The sequence below is a fragment of the Kogia breviceps genome, chromosome 1 (assembly GCF_026419965.1).
Source record: "Kogia breviceps isolate mKogBre1 chromosome 1, mKogBre1 haplotype 1, whole genome shotgun sequence".
Lineage (NCBI taxonomy): Eukaryota > Metazoa > Chordata > Mammalia > Artiodactyla > Physeteridae > Kogia > Kogia breviceps.
The window spans coordinates 130,914,868-130,937,537 of record NC_081310.1 but is presented as its reverse complement, the minus strand read 5'-3'; the positions used below and the strand labels follow the sequence as shown (position 1 = coordinate 130,937,537).

The 22,670-nt window shown below is 38.1% G+C and overlaps 2 protein-coding genes across 4 annotated transcripts in view; both read left to right on the top strand.

Moving 5' to 3' along the window:
* ADGRL2 (adhesion G protein-coupled receptor L2) overlaps window positions 1-22,670 on the top strand; it is a 626,947-nt gene that overhangs the window by 219,115 nt on the left and 385,162 nt on the right. The window lies entirely within an intron of this gene.
* On the top strand, window positions 7,501-8,077 carry LOC131760047 (cytochrome c-like). The gene has a single exon (XM_059069739.2). The coding sequence runs from the start codon at window positions 7,501-7,503 to the stop codon at window positions 7,816-7,818; it is 318 nt and encodes a 105-aa protein (XP_058925722.1). The 3' UTR covers window positions 7,819-8,077.

The window sequence follows — 22,670 nt, the reverse complement described above, 5'->3', positions numbered from 1 at the left end:
CTTACCCATTTGGCAATCCTGGTTCGCCTTATCTTGCTTTACCTTTTATCCATTGCATTTATCATCTACATAATTATGTAATTTATTATGTTTATATTCTGACTTCTTCCATTAGTAAGAGAGCTTCAGGAAGGCAGAAACTTTTACTTTTATTTTACTTTGCTGCATCTCCAGTTGTTAGAACAGGGCCTAGCTTATATTAGGTTCTCAGTAAATATTTGTTGAATGAAGAAAAAAAAGGGAATGTTTTTCACATGCTTTTAAAAGTCAAGATGTGTCTTGTAAACGATATGTTTCCTTTTCTCCTGTTAATGATGTATGTTACAGTCGTTTATGTCTTATAATCTAGGAAATATTATCAGGGGGCACTTGCATTCTTTTGGAACTCACTGCTGCCAGAATTAATTTAGTATGTGTTAAGAAAAACAGAGTTTAATGTCATTTATGACTTTCCTTTCTCTAATTTTTATCACTCCCCTTCCTCCACCTGAAATTAATTTCTTGCCAAGCTGCCAAGCCCTGCCAACTCCATTTCAATAATAACTTCCTCATTAATGTCCTTGCCTCCTTTCCCACTAGGAAGGGCACATGGTAGGGGGAACGGCTGGCAATAATGCGGGGAGGAGGCCAGAACCTTATCAGAGGTGGCCTTCGATACAATTAGACTTTCCGTGAGAAGCAGTAGTGAGACACTGTATTGGTTTAAGCAAGATTAGAATTTTAAGAAAGTTATCTCTGACAGTGATGTATCAAATGGCCCAGACATCAGTGTGATTCTCATTTCTAATTCTGCACTAACTCTTAATTTCCCTTCTTGTGATGCTCTTTCCATTGATTTCTCATCTATTCTCTCTTTGGTCACCTACTCACATCTCAGACCGACTAGTTCTCCAAGAGTTTGCATATGCAGCAAAGACACAGGCTCAATGATATCCCTGTCCCATCTCTTCTGAGATCTTTTTGGCCTCCATGCATAGACTGACCACAAGAAAAGGGTCAAAGGGAGGAAGGGGAAAAAGAGAGAAGCTTGACATATAATTCTTATTATGATCTCCAAATATTCTGATATAATGTAAATTAATCCCATTTTACAAATCAGGGAACTTCAGTTCAAAAAGATTTAGTATTTGGGGCTTCCCTGGTGGCGCAGTTGTTGAGAGTCTGCCTGCCAATGCAGGGGATGTGGGTTCGTGCCCCAGTCTGGGAGGATCCCACATGCCGCGGAGCGGCTGGGCCCGTGGGCCGTGGCTGCTGAGCCTGTGCGTCCGGAGCCTGTGCTCCGCAAAGGGAGAGGCCACAACAGTGAGAGGCCTGCGTACCACAAAAAAAAAAAAAAAAAAAAAAAAAAAAAAAGATTAAGTATTTGGGAATTCCCTGGCAGTCCAGTGGTTAGAATTCGGCACTTCCACTGCCAGGAGCCCAGGTTCAGTCCCTGGTTGGAGAAATAAGATCCTGAAAGCCATGCAGCGCAGCCAAAAAGAAAAAAGCAAGAGAGAGAAAAGAGTAAGTATTTTACTGAATTTCATGTAGGAAGTGAGGTTCAAGCCTAAAGCTGCCTAAAAGGATAAGAGAATAAAACTGGCTGACTTTCACTGAACCCATTCTAGAGCATGAGGTGTATGTTTTACATGAATTTTAGCATTTAAATTCCAACAGCTTTTTGAGAAGCTTCATTTCTTATCCCTATTTTACAGATCAGGAGCCTAAAGTTAGAAAGATTAAGTAATTTGTCTAAGATCACGCTTCTCGGAAATGGTGATTCTAGGAGTAGAGCCCATTTTATCTAACTGACGCAAAAGGTCCCAACCCCCATATTATCAATTAACTCCAATGTTTTCCACTATGCCATCTTACTTCATGTGGCATGGACAAGGACACATTTCTGGCCCAGCCCTGACCATCACTACATGCTGGTCTGTAGGCCTTGGTATAGGTGAGCCCTATACCCTCTGCTGTCAACATGCTGGCAGCAGCCGTTTATCCTGCCAGTGTTCTGTGGGGAGAAGGAACCGCTCTGGACAGATCAGTGCCCTGAAAATAGAAGGTCCTTTTTACCATGTCTTTTCCTGTTTCATTTTAACGATTTATATCCCCTCCACCACCACTTCTACCACCTTCCCCTACAATCCCCTACAACTGTGGGGAAGGGACAAAACTCTAAAGGTTAAGATACAAAATTACAGTTAAATTTCAACTATCTAATCCAAAAAGTTCCGTATAAATTTTAAATGTTTACCTTTATTTTTCTGCTCAGGACTGTGGGTTGTATGGCTACTTGGCAGCATTTCATTTGGAAACCCAGGGACTGGCTTCTCCCTTTTTTCTTTCATATTCATTTGCAGTTGGTTTTCTGTAGTTGAGGTTTGGGGTAGAGGCATCTAAATTAGATAGCTGTTAATTTGTATCAAAGGAGTTATTACCCAAAATACTCTATGATACAAAGATTGGCACAAATAAAGGCTTAGAAAAATTAAATTCCCATAGATGTGATGATATGACACAATAATAAAGAAAAATCAGAAGCATCACAAATGTATTTACACTATGCTCAGATGTGAAAGAAATGGGGTTACTTTATTAAAGAATTGGGCTTCCTTCACAATCCCACACCCACCAGGTAGTTTAGAAAACATATTTTAGTTAAATTTAAATTGTTGGTTCAATATTATTTGGTAATTCAGTCCATCTCTTTATGTAACCCAGTTTCTGCCTAGATGAGTCAGGGAAATGATTGTCAAGAGTTCTGCCCTCTCCACCTGGATATACACACGATGAATAAGGCGTATGTAATCTTATAGGAGGTAGACTCCTCGGGTATATGACGTATCTTCTAAACTCTCCTGATTTGGTCTATTCCCAGAGCTGGTGACATCCTACAGTGACTTGTCCCTACCCTGGGCAATTTGATGCCCCCATTGCTAGAAACTGCCTTTGGTGATAATCATTCATGTTTACTTAACTCTGATAATGCTCTGGGGCACCATTTATACTTACTGATTGGACCCTCGTCTCCACTTTTGATGACAAAATGTATTCCCTGGCACGTGACTGTGACCTCAATGGGAATTTAGTCTACAGTGGGTGGCTTCATTCCCCTTAGGCAACCTCCTTCGGCAAAGTTGCTAGGCAGGTCCTTCGACTACTTTCAGTCATATCTTTCTGCTTCATTTCAAACCAGGATGCTCCAAAACTTCTGGATAACTGTCATATCATACACGAGCTGAGGGAGATTCTAAGGGGCTTAAACTCAGACCTTTGTGTGCAAAACCATGTTAAGCCATTAAATTTAATTTGCTGTAACAGCCTCCATGTTTAAGCAGAAGTTTGTAAGGCAATAGCTTCCAATATCCTTGTGGAGGGCAAAAGCCACTCTCCTCAGCATTTCCCCCAACCTCTCTAGAACATCTCTTCAATTCTCTTCTCCCACTGAACACCTCCCTACCCCAGGAATTAGTGTAGAGAAGAAAAACTGGAGCAGTGCTCACCTACCTTTCTACCTTCTTCCCAGAATCCAATAGGAACTGAGAAGCCAGGCATGTCCTGCCTTCTTCCTAACCTGTCCTACTCTCCTCTCATTTAAGACTCTCTAGTATTTTTTGGCCAGCTTCTCAATATGTTAAAGAAGAAATAAAGGAATTTGGAAAATCCTTTTCTTTCAAATGACCCAAATTTCATGACTACTGTCTCAAAAGAGTCAGTTTTCGAGATCCAAAACTGATCAATGGCTTCTTTGTTCTAAACCTGGAAATGCTCACCTTCTTCCCTGGGGCTATATGCTCAAGAGGTAGAAGGGAACTTGATTTGCAAGGGAACTCAATTTAAAGGAGAAGTGTAAGCACTTTGATTTATTATTTCAAATGATTCAAATATGATTTCAAATATGATTTCAAATAATTCTCATTATAACTCCCACTAAGATAACATTAGTCTCTGACTACGTCAGATTCTGTGCACCAACATTATTTTATTTTTTTACTTAACTCTTACAATAACGCTATTATGAAAGTCTTATTACACCTATTTTCAGAGAAGAAAACCAAGGCTCAGAATGGTTCACACAGCTGGTAAGCAGTTCTTGCTCTTATCCACTGCAGGCTAGAATAGTTTTTGTCAGTTTGACTACAACTTACAGAAGAAACACATTTTATGTCACAATCCAGATATACATATAACAAAGCAAAAGTTTCATATAACAATATTTAATTTCCACTCATTTTCTTATATTTCATGCAATCTATTCCTTTCTTTTTTTTTTTTTTTTTTTGCAGTATGCGGGTGTCTCACTGTTGTGGCCTCTCCCATTGCGGAGCACAGGCTCCGGACACGCAGGCTCAGCGGCCATGGCTCACGGGCCTAGCCTCTCTGCGGCACGTGGGATCTTCCCGGACCGGGGCACGAACCTGTGTCCCCTGCATCGGCAGGCGGACTCTCAACCACTGCGCCACCCGGGAAGCCCTCTTTTTTTTTTTTTTAATGCTGTCACAACCTACTAAATTGACTTCACAACCTACTAAAGGGTCATAATTGACAGTTGAAAAATTCCTCTCCAGCACCTGCAGTATCAGTATTACTGAATTCTAATAGAAATTACATCAAACTATTTAGCCATTTAGAAATCAGGCTAAGGTAATTTTTTGTGTACAAGCTGTAATTGGGAGAGCTTGAGTATGAAAGACTTGAAGCTAGTAAAATAGTGAGTAAAATGTCAATTAAATACTAAGTAGCTTTAAAACTACTTAGCAAGAAGAAATCCAGATGCTGAATAAACATAGATTTGTAGTTTAAACACTTACCATTTCACAAAGTCATCTTTTTAAATTTGACCTCTCAGAACTTATATCTAGATATTTTCACCTTCCATTTTGATCTGCGGACTTAATTATATCTCAGGATTTTAATTTTTTTTCCCCAAGGATTTAGATTAAAATACAGCATTAGTTCCTTCAAAATTTTATTTCAGATCTCTAAATAGTTTCGAAAGAGAAAGGCTTTCCTGAGCTCAAAATTCTTGGATGATAAAGGATTTGTCAGTGGAAATTCTGCACTTAGAATAAGCAAGATAAACCTAGGATTGATAACGCCAATTAATAATTTTGGAATGAATGAGTGACATTTCAGGAAACAGAAGGTTCAGAAAATGTTCAAGAATTTCAAGGTCATAATCTTTTTTCTAGATACTAGTGCCATTGAGAAGAAACTAGCACTGGGGGTTTCAGGAGAGGTTTAAAAAAAAAAAGTATAAACAAGGTTGTGGAAGGAGAAATTCATATAACCTGCAGGGGGCACTAAGGTACTTTTAGAGAAAGAATCAGATGAATGGGCATGAAAGGTACCTGTTATACCAAATGTAAGGAGTCAAATGGCAAGAAAGGAGTAGATGTCTTCATTTATCTTTCCTCATATGGTTCTGCTACTTGCTGCTTTCTTTCTCAAGTAGGCAGCCTAGACAGCAATCAGTGATTATAAAAGATAAACTACTAAATGATAGGAGAGGAAAAAATATTCCAGAAAAGAAGCTTCTTTCTACGGATTTGATAAATGAGCCATTGCCACCTAATAACTCCAGGATTTACCATTTAGTCAGGATTAGGAAATCCAAGGAGAAATGTTCAGAGCTCATGACATATTGATTATTGGCAGAGCAGTGGTAAATTACTGAAAGGAGCCTTAGTTCTTCCTTTATACGGTAGGGTCGAAAGGAGATCACAGATGGAAGACTCAGGCCAATGTCTTATTTTGCAGAATTGCTTCTCAGGAAGGAATGAATTGGATTAAGAATGATGCCCAGGAATGCCCTTACATTTGTATAAGCTTAACAGTTTGTAAAGCCCTTTTGTAAAACCCAATTTGCTCCTCTTTATGACCATTTTATATTTGAAGGTTTATGGAGGTTAACTGGTTTGCCTAAGTCACACAGTAAATTTCAGAGAGAGGTCTTCAATGAAAATATTTATTTCTAGTGAGTTTTAATAGATCACTGTGCTGCTATACCAACCAAGTGTGTTTGGAGGGACTTATTCACAATGGGAAAATTCTGTTACCAGTCCAAGAGCTGTCAATTTATATTTTAAAGTGAAAATCAAATGGCAGAGAGTCACAAAGCAAAATAAGGAAAATTTCTCATCACATGCTTTGTAGTTCCAAGAAGCTAACAGGAGTTTTCACAACATTGTCGAGCCAACACAAATGGCTAATCTTAACAGTACGCTAAATTGGCAGTCATGCTGTCTGACTGATCAACAATATTCCATGCTGCTTGAAATTTATCTTGTTACAACTCCTCTGGGTGAAAGTATCATTTCCAAGAGGTCCCTGTCAGAAAGTAAATAGAATTCTAATAATAAAAGTTAATAGAAGTAGAACCATGCATGCCTTCCCTCCACCTGGCCCTCCCCCTTTTAAAAAGTTCATTTATTTCATATATTTCAAAGCCTGAAAGCCAAAGGGAATCTGGAGTCAAAACAGGAAGAACAGGTTTGGGTGTGAACTCCAGAGGGAAGCCTCAGGTCTCATGATGAGACACAGTGATGTCATGAGCTTGAGAGGGGCTTTGAATTCAGACACAGGGTGGAAACCCAGCTCTGCTCCTTAGAAGTACTTAGACTTATTGAGACTTATTCTCTTATTTGTGAAATAGGGATAAAATACTGATCTTGAAAGTTGATGTAAGGATCAGAAATAATACATGTAAACGTGTGGCACATAATAAATCCTCAGTAGATGGTAACTAGAATTCGGGGTCCCTGAGCCTTGGTGAGAAATGTGGCCCAGAGCAATGTTGAAAGCCCTGAAGACAAGTCTGCCCTCTTCCCAAGCCTGCCTGCAGCTAGCCCTGACTTCAGGTCTTACTGTGGGTCCGCATATGCAACAGGCCAAAGACTGTCAGAAGACATCTTTTGTCTGAGTGTCACTTTAAGTTCCTAAGTGTAAGGATTTATTGTACTTTGATTTGTACGAGTCCTCCAAGATCAAAGATGAATTCTGAATGTTAGTTGTCAAATGAACGAACAATTGTGGAAATATAAAAGCAAGCAATTCATGTTGCCTTAGGAATAGCTCATTTGCAAAATCTAATATGCTATTACATTGACATATTTCCTCATTTCATCTATTAAATCCTCCGTGTTAGTAAAACTAGTTTGTCACAACCAAATGCTACAGTTATGTACATTTACGTACACATTCTATGTGTATAGTCTGCCTATAGTGTCTAAAGGAAGCTGGGTCTGATTTGAAAAAAATCAGGAAATGAAGGTCCAAATTGAATAACAGCCTCTGCATTTCAAATATCTTTGAGTGTAGCTACATTTTTTTAAAAAAATCTTCTGAAGTTCATACCTTTCTAAAACTTTTATTCTTCTAACACATCAGTGAATTAAAAGTTGTTCTTAGATTAGAGAGCGGGACGTTCGGCTTGCAAGCAGGAACGTCTTAGTCATACACGGAGAAAGAACGATTTAAAAATGGGTAATGAAAAAAATAAATAAATAAAAAATAAAAATGGGTAATGTTGAGAAGGGCAAGAAGATTTTTGTTCAGAAGTGTGCCCAGTGCCATACTGTGGGAAAGGGAGGCAAGCACAAGACTGGGCCAAATCTCCATGGTCTGTTTGGGCGAAAGACAGGTCAGGCTGTCAGATTCTTTTACACAGATGCCAACAAGAACAAAAGCATCACCTGGGGAGGGGAGAAGCTGATGGAGTATTTGGAGAATCCCAAGAAGTACATCCCTGGAACAAAAATGATCTTCGCTGGCATTAAGAAGAAGGGAGAAAGGGCAGACTTGATAGCTTATCTCAAAAAAGCTACTAATGAGTAATAGTTGGCCACTGCCTTATTTATTATGAAACAAATGTCTCATGACTTTTTATGTGTACCATATTTAAATTGATCTCATACACTAGAATTCAGATCATGAATAGCTGATATAATATTTCTGTCCTGATTTAAATAAGATTGGCTGTGGCTAAATGAATATGGTCAGCTTTTTGAATTTTGATAGTAATTCTGGTTCAGCAAGTACTATCACTGTTTTCCCCTTCTAAAGAGATGATTAAACTTGAATAAGGAATGTCAAACTTTTCAGGGATATGGTGAATGCCTTCTCAAACCCTATAGGAGATTGGCTTTATATTTAGATTTCTATAACTGGTTATATTAATATATTTAAATATTGAGAAGCTCCCTTCACTGTCTCATAGACCAGCAAGATTCACCTGTGTTTCAAGTTGTGTTCATTCACCTGTTAAGGCAAGGGCTGAAGATACACTGACAATGTCCACTTTATCTTTTTGGTCTTAAATATGCCAATTTAATTAAAATTCTCCATCTAAAAAAAAAAAAAAAGTTGTTCTTAAAAAAAAAAAAACTCAACCTGAACAACCTCTGAACACAGACACCGTGAATTGAAACACCCCCAGGTGAACAGTAGGGTGTAAATGGGACTGCTCATGAGATACTGCACTGGAGGGGGGGGATTCACTTTCCTGTTCCCTGATCTGATTGTTCTAATCTTCCAGCCAGGACTTGGCCTATTTTATTCGAATTTGTCTGCATTTGGCCTGGGAAAAACATTTATGTGAAGACCAATGTCTCTCACTTGTGGTATAGATGAACGCGCTAGTTTAAACTCCTCTGTTCACTGTTGACTAAGACCCTGAAGAGTTCTTCAGGCTCTACCAGGCCCTAGAATAGTCTATTGAGAGTCTCAGCCTTTTTCTTCCTGCCAAGTTCTTTTTTTTGTTAGGCTGATAAACTCCTAAATTGTTGAAAAGCAGTTGTTTGAAAAGGATTTAACATATTCTCTCAGGGTTTCTGGATGTGAGGGAGATGTATCTGTGCCTGGGATTTGTTGGTCCCTAGCACAGTTAGACCTGGGTGACCTCTCTTTCTAGCTCTAAAAAGGTTTCTGGAATGTGATGGAAACACTGAACTACTTTTCAGAGAAAGCCATAGCCACTCATTTCCCTTTTCCCTCTGTCTCCCCTCTCAATGTGGATATCTCTCTATAAATGTTAGTCTATAAAATTAGATTTCAGGTAATTTGATGTTCACTAGGTAAATGCTAACCAGATAAGTTAAAAAAGAAGAGAAGAAAAGAGAAGGGAAGGGATGAGAAGGAAAAGGGAGGGGAGGGAAGGGGAGAAGAGGAAAAGAAAGAAGAAGCAAAGCCTAGTCACACCATGAGTTCTGACTAAGGCTAAGTCTGGTCCGATGCCTGAAAGGGTTTAAACTGTTAATTTTCACATATTGCTCAAGTAAGCAAAACTAAAGGCATTTAATTTTTCTAATAACCTCAGACATGGTTTCCTTGTAATGTACTACACAATCTGTATTGATTACTCTGTGGGGGAGATATACATTTAATAAACATGTATTCTAAAGTGAAGAGTAAAATCAAAGTTTAAATTATTATTTTTGAATAGTATTATTTTTGAAAGCCACTTTTCCCCCAGTGTGTCAAAAGAGAAAAAAAGACTTACATTTCAATTGTTTCTTGAGAAACTAATTCATAGCAGGCATTAAGATGAACAGGGCAAAAATAGGCAACAGAGGACCAGAGGAATAAATTCTATACTTTTTCAAACAAGATTGGGTGCGTTCAGGGTGGTTTGGCCGTAGATTCTATACTTTTTCAAAACAAGTTAGATGCAAGGATGTCTTCCATGAGAGCATTTGGGGACAGGAAAAGAAAAGCTTAGCTGGAAGTCATAAAGGAAAAATAAATTTTTATGCTTCTGAAAAACAAACAAAAATTTCCAGTAGTGCTTTAAAATTGTTGAATTCATAAAAAGATTTAAATATTAATCCACTAAATATGTCATTTATATGCATGTAATAAAGATTAGATTATAAGCTTTTAGCATTATTTACAAAGGACATTATTTACATATAAGAGCAAATTACTTTGCCAAATTCAAGTTTCTAAACTGTTAGTATTCCCCAAAGCAGTCTATGCAACTATGCAAAAATTTTACACATAGTTAATGTTCTTCAAAAGAGGTCTGTAAGAAAGGAGATTGTAAATGTGCAAAGTAGTAAATAGGAGGGATGATTAAAAGCAAAAGCAAATTTATATTTGCAGTAGTAGAGGGTACTGTTGTTTTTGATTTGTTATATGCGTTAATCCGGTATGCTGTTTCACCCTTCATGACACATGTCAATACCTTCTTTACGTCTGGCTATTACAACTCATTTAAAAATCTATTTTACATGATTCTTTCAGCCAAAAATGGGCCATAATGACACAGAATAGAGCATGTGCTTCATAAATTCTGTAAGAATCAATACTTTGGCTGGAAATTTGTCAGTCTCTCAAAGTTATGCACCATTAAACTTTACTGTTATTACAGTGGACCCTTCTTCAAAGTTCAGTACCTAGCTCATACTGGAGAAACGTTTTTAGAGCCAGGAAAGGTTGAGAGAAGCAAAAGCTGCTTGCAATGAGATATATACCTTCAGATGATGCTTAATTTGCAAAAATGCAAATAGAACAAAAGCTATTTTGCTTAGGTCTGGGTAGGTAGTTTATAAAATTCAGGTTATATTTATCTAAAGGTCACATAGATGATATCCAAACAAGTTTGGAAAATATGAAAAATACCCACCTACTGACCAGATTCCACCTTTCTTCTAATACTCTGACAATTATAGCAGACAGATTCAGACACTGATGACTCCTGAATTCTTCACCCATTTTACACTGCTCCCTGGATTAACTTGTAATGAGAACACCCTGATGCCTTTTGTTCTGTCCTCTGTGAGAGGGAGTTGGTGATTGTCATAATGACTTGTCTGTGTGGACACCTTTTCAGCCACACCTGTAGGAATTCTAACTGGAATCATGAACTTACCAAGCGCCTCATCAGCATCAAAAACAAATGTTGGCAGGGTTCCCTTTTTGAGCTGTCTCCTGCTTACCTCTCTAGTCTCACCAGTCAAAACCTCACTCTCCTTCTAAACACAAGGAATATGTAAAGTACCCAGAACAGACTGAGCTCTTGCTATTGGGTCCAAGACCTTGGTCCTGAAGTTCCATTTATCTGTCCTGCCCTTTCTCCTCTTAACTATTATTTTCTTTATGATCTCAGAATATTTGTCACCTTCTCTGGGAAGTCCTCCCTTTTCACCTTAGTCTGAGTTCAGTACTTCTGTTTTAGTGAACACCCTTATATTGCTCTTCATTGTCTTTATATTTAATGAAACTGCCTATTTATTGTCTGGCTTCTCTGTACAATGACAATTTCAGTAGGGACTGCGTGTTAGTTGCCATCATACCTCCTTGCCTAACCCAATGCCTGGCACATAGTAGGTGCTCAAAAAACGGGTGCTCAAAAAACCGTCAGTGAATCGTCAACCATAAATGAATGAAATCTTCCATGTGCAAAGTAGAAGAGTAAATGCTAAAAACTCAAAGAGTTATTAACCTTAGCTCTTGTTCTTAAGGCTTACAATAAGGTAGGTAAAACAGTATAGACAGTGTTTTTTCTTTCTGTTTTTTGTTTTTTAAGAAGGAAAAGAACTAAAAAAATAAATAAAAAAGAAAAATTATTTTCATCCGCTACAAGAAAGTCATACTTTCTTTGTGATAACACCCCGGATGGATTATTTCTCAAATTAGTCATTTATAGACTACACGAAAAAGTAAAAAATAAATGACCTTTTTTTTTTTTTTTTTTTTTTTTGCGGTATGCGGGCCTCTCCCTGTTGTGGCCTCTCCCGTTGCGGAGCACAGGCTCCGGACGCGCAGGCTCAGCGGCCATGGCTCACGGGCCCAGCCGCTGCGCGGCACGTGGGATCTTCCCGGACCGGGGCACGAACCCGTGTCCCCTGCATCGGCAGGCGGACTCTCAACCACTGCACCACCAGGGAAGCCCATAAATGACCATTTGAATGAAGGAATTATATGAAGTTATAACACCTTTCATAAGTATGGTTTCACTTATTCCTATGACTGAAACATCTCACCCACTGGTTTATTGACAATGCCTTCAAGGTCACATTGCCACATTGGAGAGTTTGAGAGGCAAAGATTCCTTTACATTCATTACTTTACCCAGCCTCTCAACTCCAGTATATTTCCAAGTTTGGCCTAGGCTCTTAAAATTTGTTCTTAGGGCGAAAAAAGAAGGCCTGATTCTCACTTCCTAAATGAGTTAATATAATAAAGTGTTTATAATAGTACCTGGCACCTGGTTAACTACAAATATGTGTTTGTTATTCTTATTTCATACCCCCTGATATCTTCAAATTACCCTTTCAGGAGCACTATATCTAAGCCTAAAAGCAAGTACAGATGGAGAAGAAGAGTGATATAATGAACCTTGCAGCAAATTTAAATGCAAATTCATGCATTTAAAATTATAGTTCAGCGTTCAGCCATTTGAGTTGGCTGCTAAACAATAGGTGTTGTGCCTAGTCTGGGTAGGCGTAAGCAAGCTGGAATCTGGCTGGGGCGGGATCTTCCCAGGCTGTCATTCTGATGTGTGCTCTCTCTTACTTCTATAATCTTCACCTCAAATCTTTCTATCAGCCTGCAAGAGGTGTGGGGGCTTAGTCACCCTCCCACCATATGCAGAGAGGCAACCTAGCCTGATGGACTTCAAGGTCAGAAATTCCTGCGTTTGTAACTGGCCCCACCATTAGCAGCCCTGAACCTGCTTTCTTTTGTAATCTGTGAAGATGGAATTAATAACCAGTCATACTTTAAAATCTCTTGAGGATAAGTGCTAATTAATATAAAATTAATGGCATAGGTATGCTCTGATCTTCATGAGAGAAAAAAACTCTCTTAAGTAGATAACTGATTAATGTCAGTCGTGAAGGATATAAATACTATGAAGAATTGGTATCATGTACAGTTCAATAGTGCTCTAGTGCATCACAGTTATGTGGTCTGTGCCCAATAGGCTATGGCCCATATTTTTTAAATATGCCTATGTCACTGTTTTTCACTTGTCTAGAATTCAACATGTATTTTTTAACTGAACAGAACTGACAAGAATAAGAGACAATCCCAAAAGAATGACAGAAATAAACTCCAAAATTTTAGTGTCTTATTACTGTTCAGATAATAATTTTCAACATTGCTAAGTTATCTGAGTTCATACAAAAAGATTTTGAAAGAGTCTGTCAATAAAGCCCCAAAAGGTCTTATAGAAAAGAAATGAGTTTCCTGACCTACTATGAGTGGTTAAATTTTTCATCTCTAGGAGCAATGTTTATGTCTTTTATTTGGCTCATGTAGGGGCATCATGTACATCACTTCAGGTTGTGCATTTCACAGAGGCATCACGTCTCGGGGCATTATTTATATCATAAACACCTTTAATATTTTGGCTTTCGTATTTATTCTACCTTTGGACTTATATACAATTTTGTGTATTTATTATGACAGTTTTGCAACAATGGCAGTTAAATATCTTGCTCTTAAAAGATCAGAATATTATGGTACTTTTTAGACAGAAGGAAGTCAAGTGCCATGAGGAAGACACAACTTTTTCTAATTCACACAAAGACACTTGTGTGAGACTTGCAGCTGCCCTATCTCTACAATGCCTAACAGGGCTGAGCAAACAGTAGGATGTTAACAAACACTTGGTAAATGAACAAGTGACTAAACAAAATATTTCAAAGAGTATGAGTATTGTAGAGGATTATAGCAAGAGAAGACAGTACTGTGAATGGTCAAGAACACAGACTCTGGAGTCAAAAATACCTGAGCTCAAGTTTTAGTTCTATTGCTGTCTGTGTATCTTGGATGAGTTATTTAACCTTTCTGTGCATCATTTTCCTAACCTTTTTTTTTTTTTTTTTTTTTTTTTTTTGTGGTACGCGGGCCCCTCACTGCTGCGGCCTCTCACGTTGCGGAGCACAGGCTCCGGACACGCAGGCTCAGCGGCCATGGCTCACGGGCCAAGCCACTCCGCAGCATGTGGGATCTTCCCGGACCGGGGCACGAACCCATGTCCCCTGCATCGGCAGGCGGACACTCAACCACTGTGCCACCAGCGAAGCTCATTTTCCTTCTCTTTAAAATGGAAAAATAATAGCATCCATTTTACAGGGTTGCTGGGAGGACCGACTTAGTACATATAAAACACTTAGTATTGTCCTCTTCAATAGAAGTCTAGAGAATCATATTCTATGGTAAGCGTGCAATAGACTGCTACAGTCTCTGTTTTTTAAAATATGCCTAATACAGTTTTGCACATATTAGGAATTCAACACATATCTTTGGGTTGAACAGAGTTGATGAGAATAAGGAAACTGTGGAAATATACTCCTAAAGCTTTAGAATCTTATTATTGTTCAAATTAAGATAAGTGTTCAATAAATGCCTTGGACAAGAAGGTGACAATGGTGAAGAAGAAGGAGAGGGAGGAGGTGCTGGCAAGGACAAAGGATTGGCCAATCAAGAGTCAGAGTCGGAGTCAGAGTCTTCACAACGGCTTACAAGTAAATGAACTGCACCACCACCCCACTCCCAAGCCCATTCCCCTCCAACCCACCTCCCTTCACTCCCCTTTGCTACCTCTGCTCCAGCAACATTTACCTTCCTGATGTCCCTTGATTTTACCAGACCCACTGCAACCTTAGGGTTTTCATTGAAGTTATTTCCTATCCCTCAAATGCTTTTTCTTCAGATATCTGTTGGGATAATTTCCTTAGTTTCTTCAAGTGTTTGCTCAAATATCACCTTCTCAGCAAGACTTACCTACCATTGCTCCCCTATATAATACCACTTGCATCACCCCTTCCCTCACCTGCCTCCACACACTGTCAATTTCCCTTACCCTGCTCTACATTTTCTCTTATCTTTCACACGTATCATCTTCTAACATACTATATAGTTTATTATGTTTGTTATTTACGGTGTCTCTCTCTTCACCCAAGTGCCCCTCCCCACACAAGAAAGTAAGCCTCAAGAGAGCAGAGATTTCTGTTCATTTTTTTCATTAATATAACCCAAGGACCTAGAACAGAACCTGACCCATAATAGGTGCTAAATAAATATTGGTTGTAAGATTTCTCATTTTTTAATCCTTTTCTCACTTGCCATTGTTTTTTTCTTTCTGTTTAAATCCAGTAAAATTTTTCATTTTACATGGATATTATTTTAGTTATAGGATTTCCATGAAACAATTAACATTCTGTATCCTGGCCACGTTCTAATATGAGCAAAGACCATCCTGAGCTTAGAAAAGCAAGATTTTGTTTTGTTTTGTTATGTTCAGCCAAAACTTTATGCCTTTTTGGGCAAATCACAAAATACAAAAGTTTGCATTTCTTATGTAAAAACACAACCAATTCAAATCTTTCTTGAAGTAGGTAAAATATTTAAACATCGTAGTTTTTAAGGTACAAGAACAAGTGCATAAATGGCTTTCTAAGGAATCTAATCATCATTCACAATCACCAATATGTATTTTTAGCTGTAAAGTACAATTTAATAAATAATAAATAGAAGATGGGGAAATAAGAGTAGAAAGGGGAAAAAGAGGCCATTTAGGAGGGAAGTGCATAGATAAAATATACAGTAGTTAAAACAATTTTTGAGGCTCTTAAGTAGATAAGAAAGGTAATTCAATTAGAAACACTAGCAACTTTGTTCTGTATATAAATTTTCAAGTGTGCGTATATAAATATATCTATTCCACCCACACATATTTTCATTTAAAAACTAGGAAACAATTACACCCAGACTCTGTATGTTTAATGCACTGACATGTTTAATGTACATGTTCAGTGTAACTAACAAATATTGAAAAATTAACCCTTTTTTCTAATGCAAACTTTTATTTATATCCACATTTAAATTTTTCTTATGTCCAATCAATGTAAATACATTTTATTGATTTCCACTTAGCCCTAAATATTAAATTATACATTGTCAGCTTGAAAATATAATTTATATAGAGACTTGGTTTATTTGTTGCTATTGCCTAGTAGATATTTCTATTATTTAAGATTTTAGCAAATTTAATTCTATTTTTTTTTGTAAACTACATGAATCCTTCAGTTTTTAAAAAAACATTTGATAACATTCTGTGAATATTAGGAAATTTTTTTTATATTTACTGTCTGTCCAGTAAAGTCTTTAGAGAATTGCTTTTCCTATTTTGGGTTATTATTTAATTTCTAAATCCAAGGAGTTTCTAACTTAAATATTATAAAAGAAAAATTGTTTCATTAATAATATTTATACAATATGTCATACAAACCGGTAATTCTGGAAAGCATTTTATTCATTCATTCATTCACTCACTCATTCGCTCATTCAATGAATATTTCTATATTTCTTCATTACCATAGCAAAGCTTGACTTTTTGCCTTTGATTTGCAGAACTCATTGTTAGGTGGATGCCACTGTGATACGTTGTATTTAGCTGTCAGTATCTAAAAACATTTCTCAATATGACCTGTGAATGTTAAACTGTTTACAGTGTTTCCTGCAATTATCTCTTCAGAAATGTGACAGAGGAAATGGGCTCATGTCACCCATAGGATCTGAGAGGCATCTAATGAAAATCATTGTAACTTGGCTTCTGTTTTAAGACGTTACACGCCAATTATTATCATGCACTTAGATTATTTTTGTGTCTTGCAAAATATTTTAGAATGGCTTTTATTGCTCTTCCTTGACATACTCCTTGTATTCAGCTCATATTATTTCCATTTTTAATGGGAGTTCTTTGATTACTTAGGGAATAGAATAATATCATTTGGAGTTAATTACCAGCTTCTTTTTAAAAATTTTTTTTGGAAAGCATTATCTAAAAGAGGAAGAAAGAGAGGAGATAAAGAAAAGAGAAGCTCAAAGAATGGTCAATATACAATTGACTTTTTTTGTTTGTCTTATTAGTGACATACATGGCATAGATGGCATTATTTTATACATACTTGGGTGACTTCCAATGCAAACAAACTATAACAGAATTTTCCAGCTAAAACCCCCCTTTTGGGCTTCCCTGGTGGCGAAGTGGTTGAGAATCTGCCTGCCAATGCAGGGGACACAGGTTCGAGCCCTGGTCTGGGAAGATCCCGCATGCCGCAGAGCAACTGGGCCCGTGAGCCACAATTACTGAGCCTGCGCGTCTGGAGCCTGTGCTCCGCAACAAGAGAGGCCGCGATAGTGAGAGGCCCGTGCACCGCGATGAAGAATGGTCCCTGCTTGCCACAACTAGAGAAAGCCCTCGCACAGAAATGAAGACCCAACACAGCCATAAATTAATTAATTAATTAATTAAAAATAGAATAAAATAAAACCGCCCTTTTATTTTTTCCAATGAGGAATCTACTACCTAAAGAGAAAATAAAATTCAAGTCTTCGGCCTTCCCTGGTGGCGCAGTGGTTAAGAATCCGCCTGCCAATGCAGGGGACATGGGTTCGAGCCCTGGCCCGGGAAGATTCCACATGCCGCGGAGCAACTATGCCCGTGTGCCACAACTACTGAGCCTGTGCTCTAGAGCCCACGAGCCACAACTACGGAGCCCACGTGCCACAACTACTGAAGCCCGAGCACCTAAGGCCTGTACTACACAACAAATAGAAGCCACCACAATGAGAAGCCCACGCACTGCAACGAACTGTAACCCCCGCTCACCACAACTAGAGAAGGCCCGTGCGCAACAAGGAAGACCCAACTCAGCCAAAAATAAAATAAGTAAATAATTAAAAAAAAAAAAAAAAATTCAAGTCTCCTAACTCTAAATCTAACATTCCCTCTATTTCATTTAATAAATCTCCATCCTGCCTATGAGAAGCTTAATCTCAAAAAAGGAACATCACATATAAGTACCAAATTTCTTTTTCCTGTACAAGTATTTGTATATGCAAAAATATTGCAGTTACATCCAAATATGCATAGTTATAACGGAGAAAGCAGAGTTTAAGCTATGGGAAATAATATAGTTTTTCACCACCACCTAACCTGACCATGTATTGTCAGTAAGCAATATCAGACTAAGGGAAGCAGTCACCCACCCACTTTGTGTGTTCCCTAGGCTCCTGGTATCCAAAGGAATGGCTTATATTAGTTCATTGATATTTACAAAATGTGACTGATTATTAATTCTTTCCATAAGAATAAGGATGTTAGAAATGTAAAACCAAAATGGGTAGATGTAGTTAATAGATTAAAATTCAAATTAAGGAATAATTGTCATAAAAATAGCTAACACTCTCTGAGTGCCTACTATATGCTAAACATTTTTGTTTTGTTTTCATGATCTCACTTAAAAGAAGAAAAAACCTATGAGGTAGGTCATGTAGATCATTTCACAGATGAATAAAGGGAGAATCAGAGACATTAAATAACTTCCTCATTGTATCAGAGCTAGTAAATGGCATATCCAGACACAGCCCAGATGTTTCTAACTCCAAAGCAATGAATTTATCCACTGTACAGTTTTCATAGTTACTGATGTCAAATCCTTTTCCAGAATTAATTCTGGAATGTGAGAGGGGTATTGCATACATAAAGAGTAGGAAAAAGGAATTCTGTTAAGTCAATGTATTAGTTATATAATGCAGTATAACAAATTACTCCCAAAACTTAGCAGTTTAAGGCAACAAATATTTCACCTCACAGTTTCTGTGGGTCAGGAATTTGGGCACAGCTTAACTGGGTCCTCTGGATCAGGTCCTTCCAGGACTGCAGTCAAGGTGACCACCAGAGCCACAGTACCTCAAGGTTAGACTAGAAGAGGAGCCACTCCCAAGTTCACTCAGATGGCTATTGACAAGATTCAGTTCCTTGTGGATTGTTGGACTAAAGGCCTCAGTTTCTCACCAGCTGTTGGCTGGAAACTTCCTCTGTTCCTTGCCACGTGGGCCTCTCCACAGGGGAGCCCAGAGAATGGCAGCTGGGCTTCCATCAGGATGAACAAGCAAGAGAGCAACAGAGGGTGGGCAAGACAGAAGCCAGAGTTTTTTTTGTAACCTGATCTCGGAAGTGACACACCATCTCATTTGCCATATTTCATTCATATGAAGCAAGTCACTAGGTTCATCCCATACTCCAGGGGAGGGGACTGTACATGAATACCAGGAGGAGGGGAATCACTAAGAGCCATCTTAGCAGGTATCCATCACAGTCAAGAAAGTATTCTCAGAAGATATTGAGGACTACAAGCTCAGTTGACTCTAGTCTACATCTGATTTTAGCAAAACCCCTGAAGTGAATGTCCTGCAATAGTCTCCATCCTTATTCAGGCAGAGTTTAACTTAGGCAGAGTGTAGCAGGTCAACCTGCAGCATGGCCTGAGAAACAGTGCAATTCTACCTGGGAGTCACCTAAAACAAAATTCATTACTTTTCAGAATTATATTTTCATTTAAAATATCAGAAAAGTACTGATAAAATGGTAGACCTAAGTAATACTTTTTTTTTGTATAATATAATGGAAAGAAGGCAGCTTCTGGAATCTTCTGGCCGTGTTTAAAGATACATCTCAGAGGTGCCAGCTGTTTGAACACAGGCAACTTCCTCACCGATCAGAACCTCAGTTTCCTGACTGTGGTTCATGGACTCACTAACTCTCACAGCGCAACTATGGAGATTAAATAAGATGACCTGTGATTGAGAGTATTTTAACTGCAAACTGCAACATATAATTACAAATTTTGTCAGTAGTCCTCCCTTTAGCTACAGAACAGGATAGATTGTTAAGAGCAGCTGCTTAGCATACTATTTAACTATCTTATTAGAGGAATAAATATCGTTGGATTATGGGTAATAAATGAACTGTGTTTTTATGGCATTCAGAGTACCAATAGTAGCCACATTTGCTGTTGACTTACTAAAGAAAAGGGGAAAAAAAAAAAAGATTTCCTGGCAGTTTTATTTCAAAGAGGCACTTGTGATTTCAGAACTTGCTCTCCTGTCCACACTGAAAGTCATAAGCTTTCTGCGGTGTTGAAACCATCTGGCAGTGTGCACTTCCTTCAGCCGTTTTCCTTCATTCCACACAGCTCCCAGTTAAAATGTTCCCATTGTGTGTGTCTTTGACTTGAGAGAAAACATTTTGCCATTTCATGTAAGAAGTACGTGGAGTTTAGGCCCCCAATGGACCAGAAGAGTACATTAGCCTTTCTTCTTTAGTGGCCCAGACTGAAATCTCATCTAATGTTTTCCCATTAGAAATGAGATGGTGAGATATTTTCTGGGAAGTGATTTAGGTATACTACAGCAGTCTATATAAGGATCTATTGATTAGAAGTAGACTTGAGTCAAACTTGATTTGTGTCCAGTGAAGTACCTTGGAAGGTGATGTGATTGACACGCAGTGCAGAATAGATTTGGGGCTGGAATAGTTAAGATATTGCAGTTCTTTATAAGGTACATGGGTAGAGCTAATCTGTGGAAAACAAAATGTAAGAAAGAAGAATAAGGAATTTAGACTACTGAAGTACTACATGCTCCATGGTCGTGGTAGCATATATAAATTCAAACAAAACAAAACAAAACAAGAATTTTACATACAGAGAATTAGAGAGGAAGAGGAATTCCAGGGTGCTTCCATGAAATTTGGAAGTATTCCTATCCCCACAAATATGTATTGGTTGTCATAAGGTTATCCTAATTAGTTTTGTTCAATCAATAGTTTTAAAATAACTTACAGCAGATAATAATGGCATTACCCATTTAAGTGGAATCAAACAAACAAAAAACCCAAATCTGAATGGCTTGCCCATAATCTTGTAGTAATCATGGTAGAGCCTAGAAAAGGATAAAATGATGATTTAAGAATTTCACAACTGGACTAATAAAGATAAAATGTATATTAACCTAATAAGTCAAACCCCAGCCACTTATGAAAATGCAGGAGTCTATTGAAAATTGTATATGTTTGTTATGCTCTTTCACTCCACAAATTTACTTGAACTCAAGTCATCATGTAAACAACATTTAAAATAATATGATAGGGCTTCCCTGGTGGCGCAATGGTTGAGAATCCGCCTGCCAATGCAGGGGACACGGGTTCGTGCCCCAGTCCGGAAAGATCCCACATGCCGCGGAGCAGCTGGGCCCGTGAGCCATGGCCACCGAGCCTGCGCGTCCAGAGCCTGTGCTCCGCAACGGGAGAGGCCACAACAGGGAGAGGCCCGTGTACCTCAAAAAAATAATAATAAATAAAATAAAATAATATGATATTAGATAACTACACATATATTTTGCCTGAGGCAAATATTTTACTTTTTTATATAAGTAGGAAATTATGATCTGATAGCATTTTATTTTTTCTAAAAATAGTTCTTGATATTTCTTTGAAGAAATTTCAAACTATTCATGGTGTTGAAATGAAGAAATTCAGTTATATTAATAAATCATAAATTTGAAACAACTAAATTTAAATTAAATTTCATCTGAGCAGCTCAACTTTATTCAAAAAAGAGTTAAATAAATCTCATTGTGTCTGTATATGCAAAATACTTCAAAGGGCAGACATTCCCTAGCAAATTTAAGTTTATAGCATTTTAAAATAACCCAAAGATTGATCATTTTAGACATTATCAATGTGGGAATAAGAGTGTCAGGAGCTAAAAATTAGGGTAATCAGTTGTTGTAGAATTAGTTGTCCTTTTTTTAAAATCTGGTTATAAATTATCCAGTTCTGCACTGTTAATATGGTAGCCACTAGCAACATGTGGCTATTTAAATGTAAACAAGTTAAAATAAGTAAAATTAAAAATTCAGTACCTCAGTTGCACTAACTACATTTCAAGTGTTCAATAGCCATATCTAGCCACATGTAGCCGTGCTATGGACAGCACGGGTATAATACATTTCCCATCATCACACAAAGTTCTCTACAGCATTGAATTCTACTTCCCATTTGCCATGTCCCTATGTATGGTCTATGTCACCAGTATAATCAGGAAAATATGTAGAGCACTTGATATTTTTTTCAAAATGCTGACTATTAGATAGCATTTCTCTTCTTCTTTAAAAGTTAATGAACACAAAATACTTCATGGCCCAAGGTGTTCCATTAAACTATGGAAGTTATAACAAAATGAGGGTTGGAAATACTTAGAATTACATATTGGGTTCAATGAAGCACTAAGATATGCTTATCAAGTCTCCATTTGTCCTCTGTGTTTGGAAAGAAGTTAATGGAAAAGAGCATATTTGTTAAAATGCTCTTTACACTAAACAAAACAATATTATGAAAGGAAGTTCTTAATGTATGTAAAAATTAGAATGTCATTGAAACAAAATACCTGATAGAGTGGAATGGGCTTCTCTCTGCAGGGGAAAAAAGATTTTTCCTCTCCATATTCCAATATTTTGTTCTTGTGAGACTTAAACTGGACATGTTTAAGTGTGCAAAGTCGGGACTTGCCTGGTGGCGCAGTGGTTAAGAATCCACTTGCCAATGCAGGGGAGAGGGGTTCGAGCCCTGGCCCGGGAAGATCCCACATGCCACGGACCAACTAAACCCATGCGCCACTACTACTGAGCCTGCGCTCTAGAGCCCGCGAGGCACAACTACTGAGGCTGCGAGCCACAACCACTGAAGCCTGCACGCCTAGAGCCCGTGCCTCACAACAAGAGAAGCCACCACAATGAGAAGCCCGCGCACCACAATGCACAGCAGCCCCCTCTCGCCGCAACTAGAGAAAGCCTGCACGCAGCAACCAAGACCCAACGCAGCAAAAAATAAA

What these genes read in the sequence shown, in the direction of transcription:
- LOC131760047 (XM_059069739.2), top strand. Translation starts at nt 7,501, where the DNA reads ATGGGTAATGTTGAGAAGGGCAAGAAGATTTTTGTTCAGAAGTGTGCC.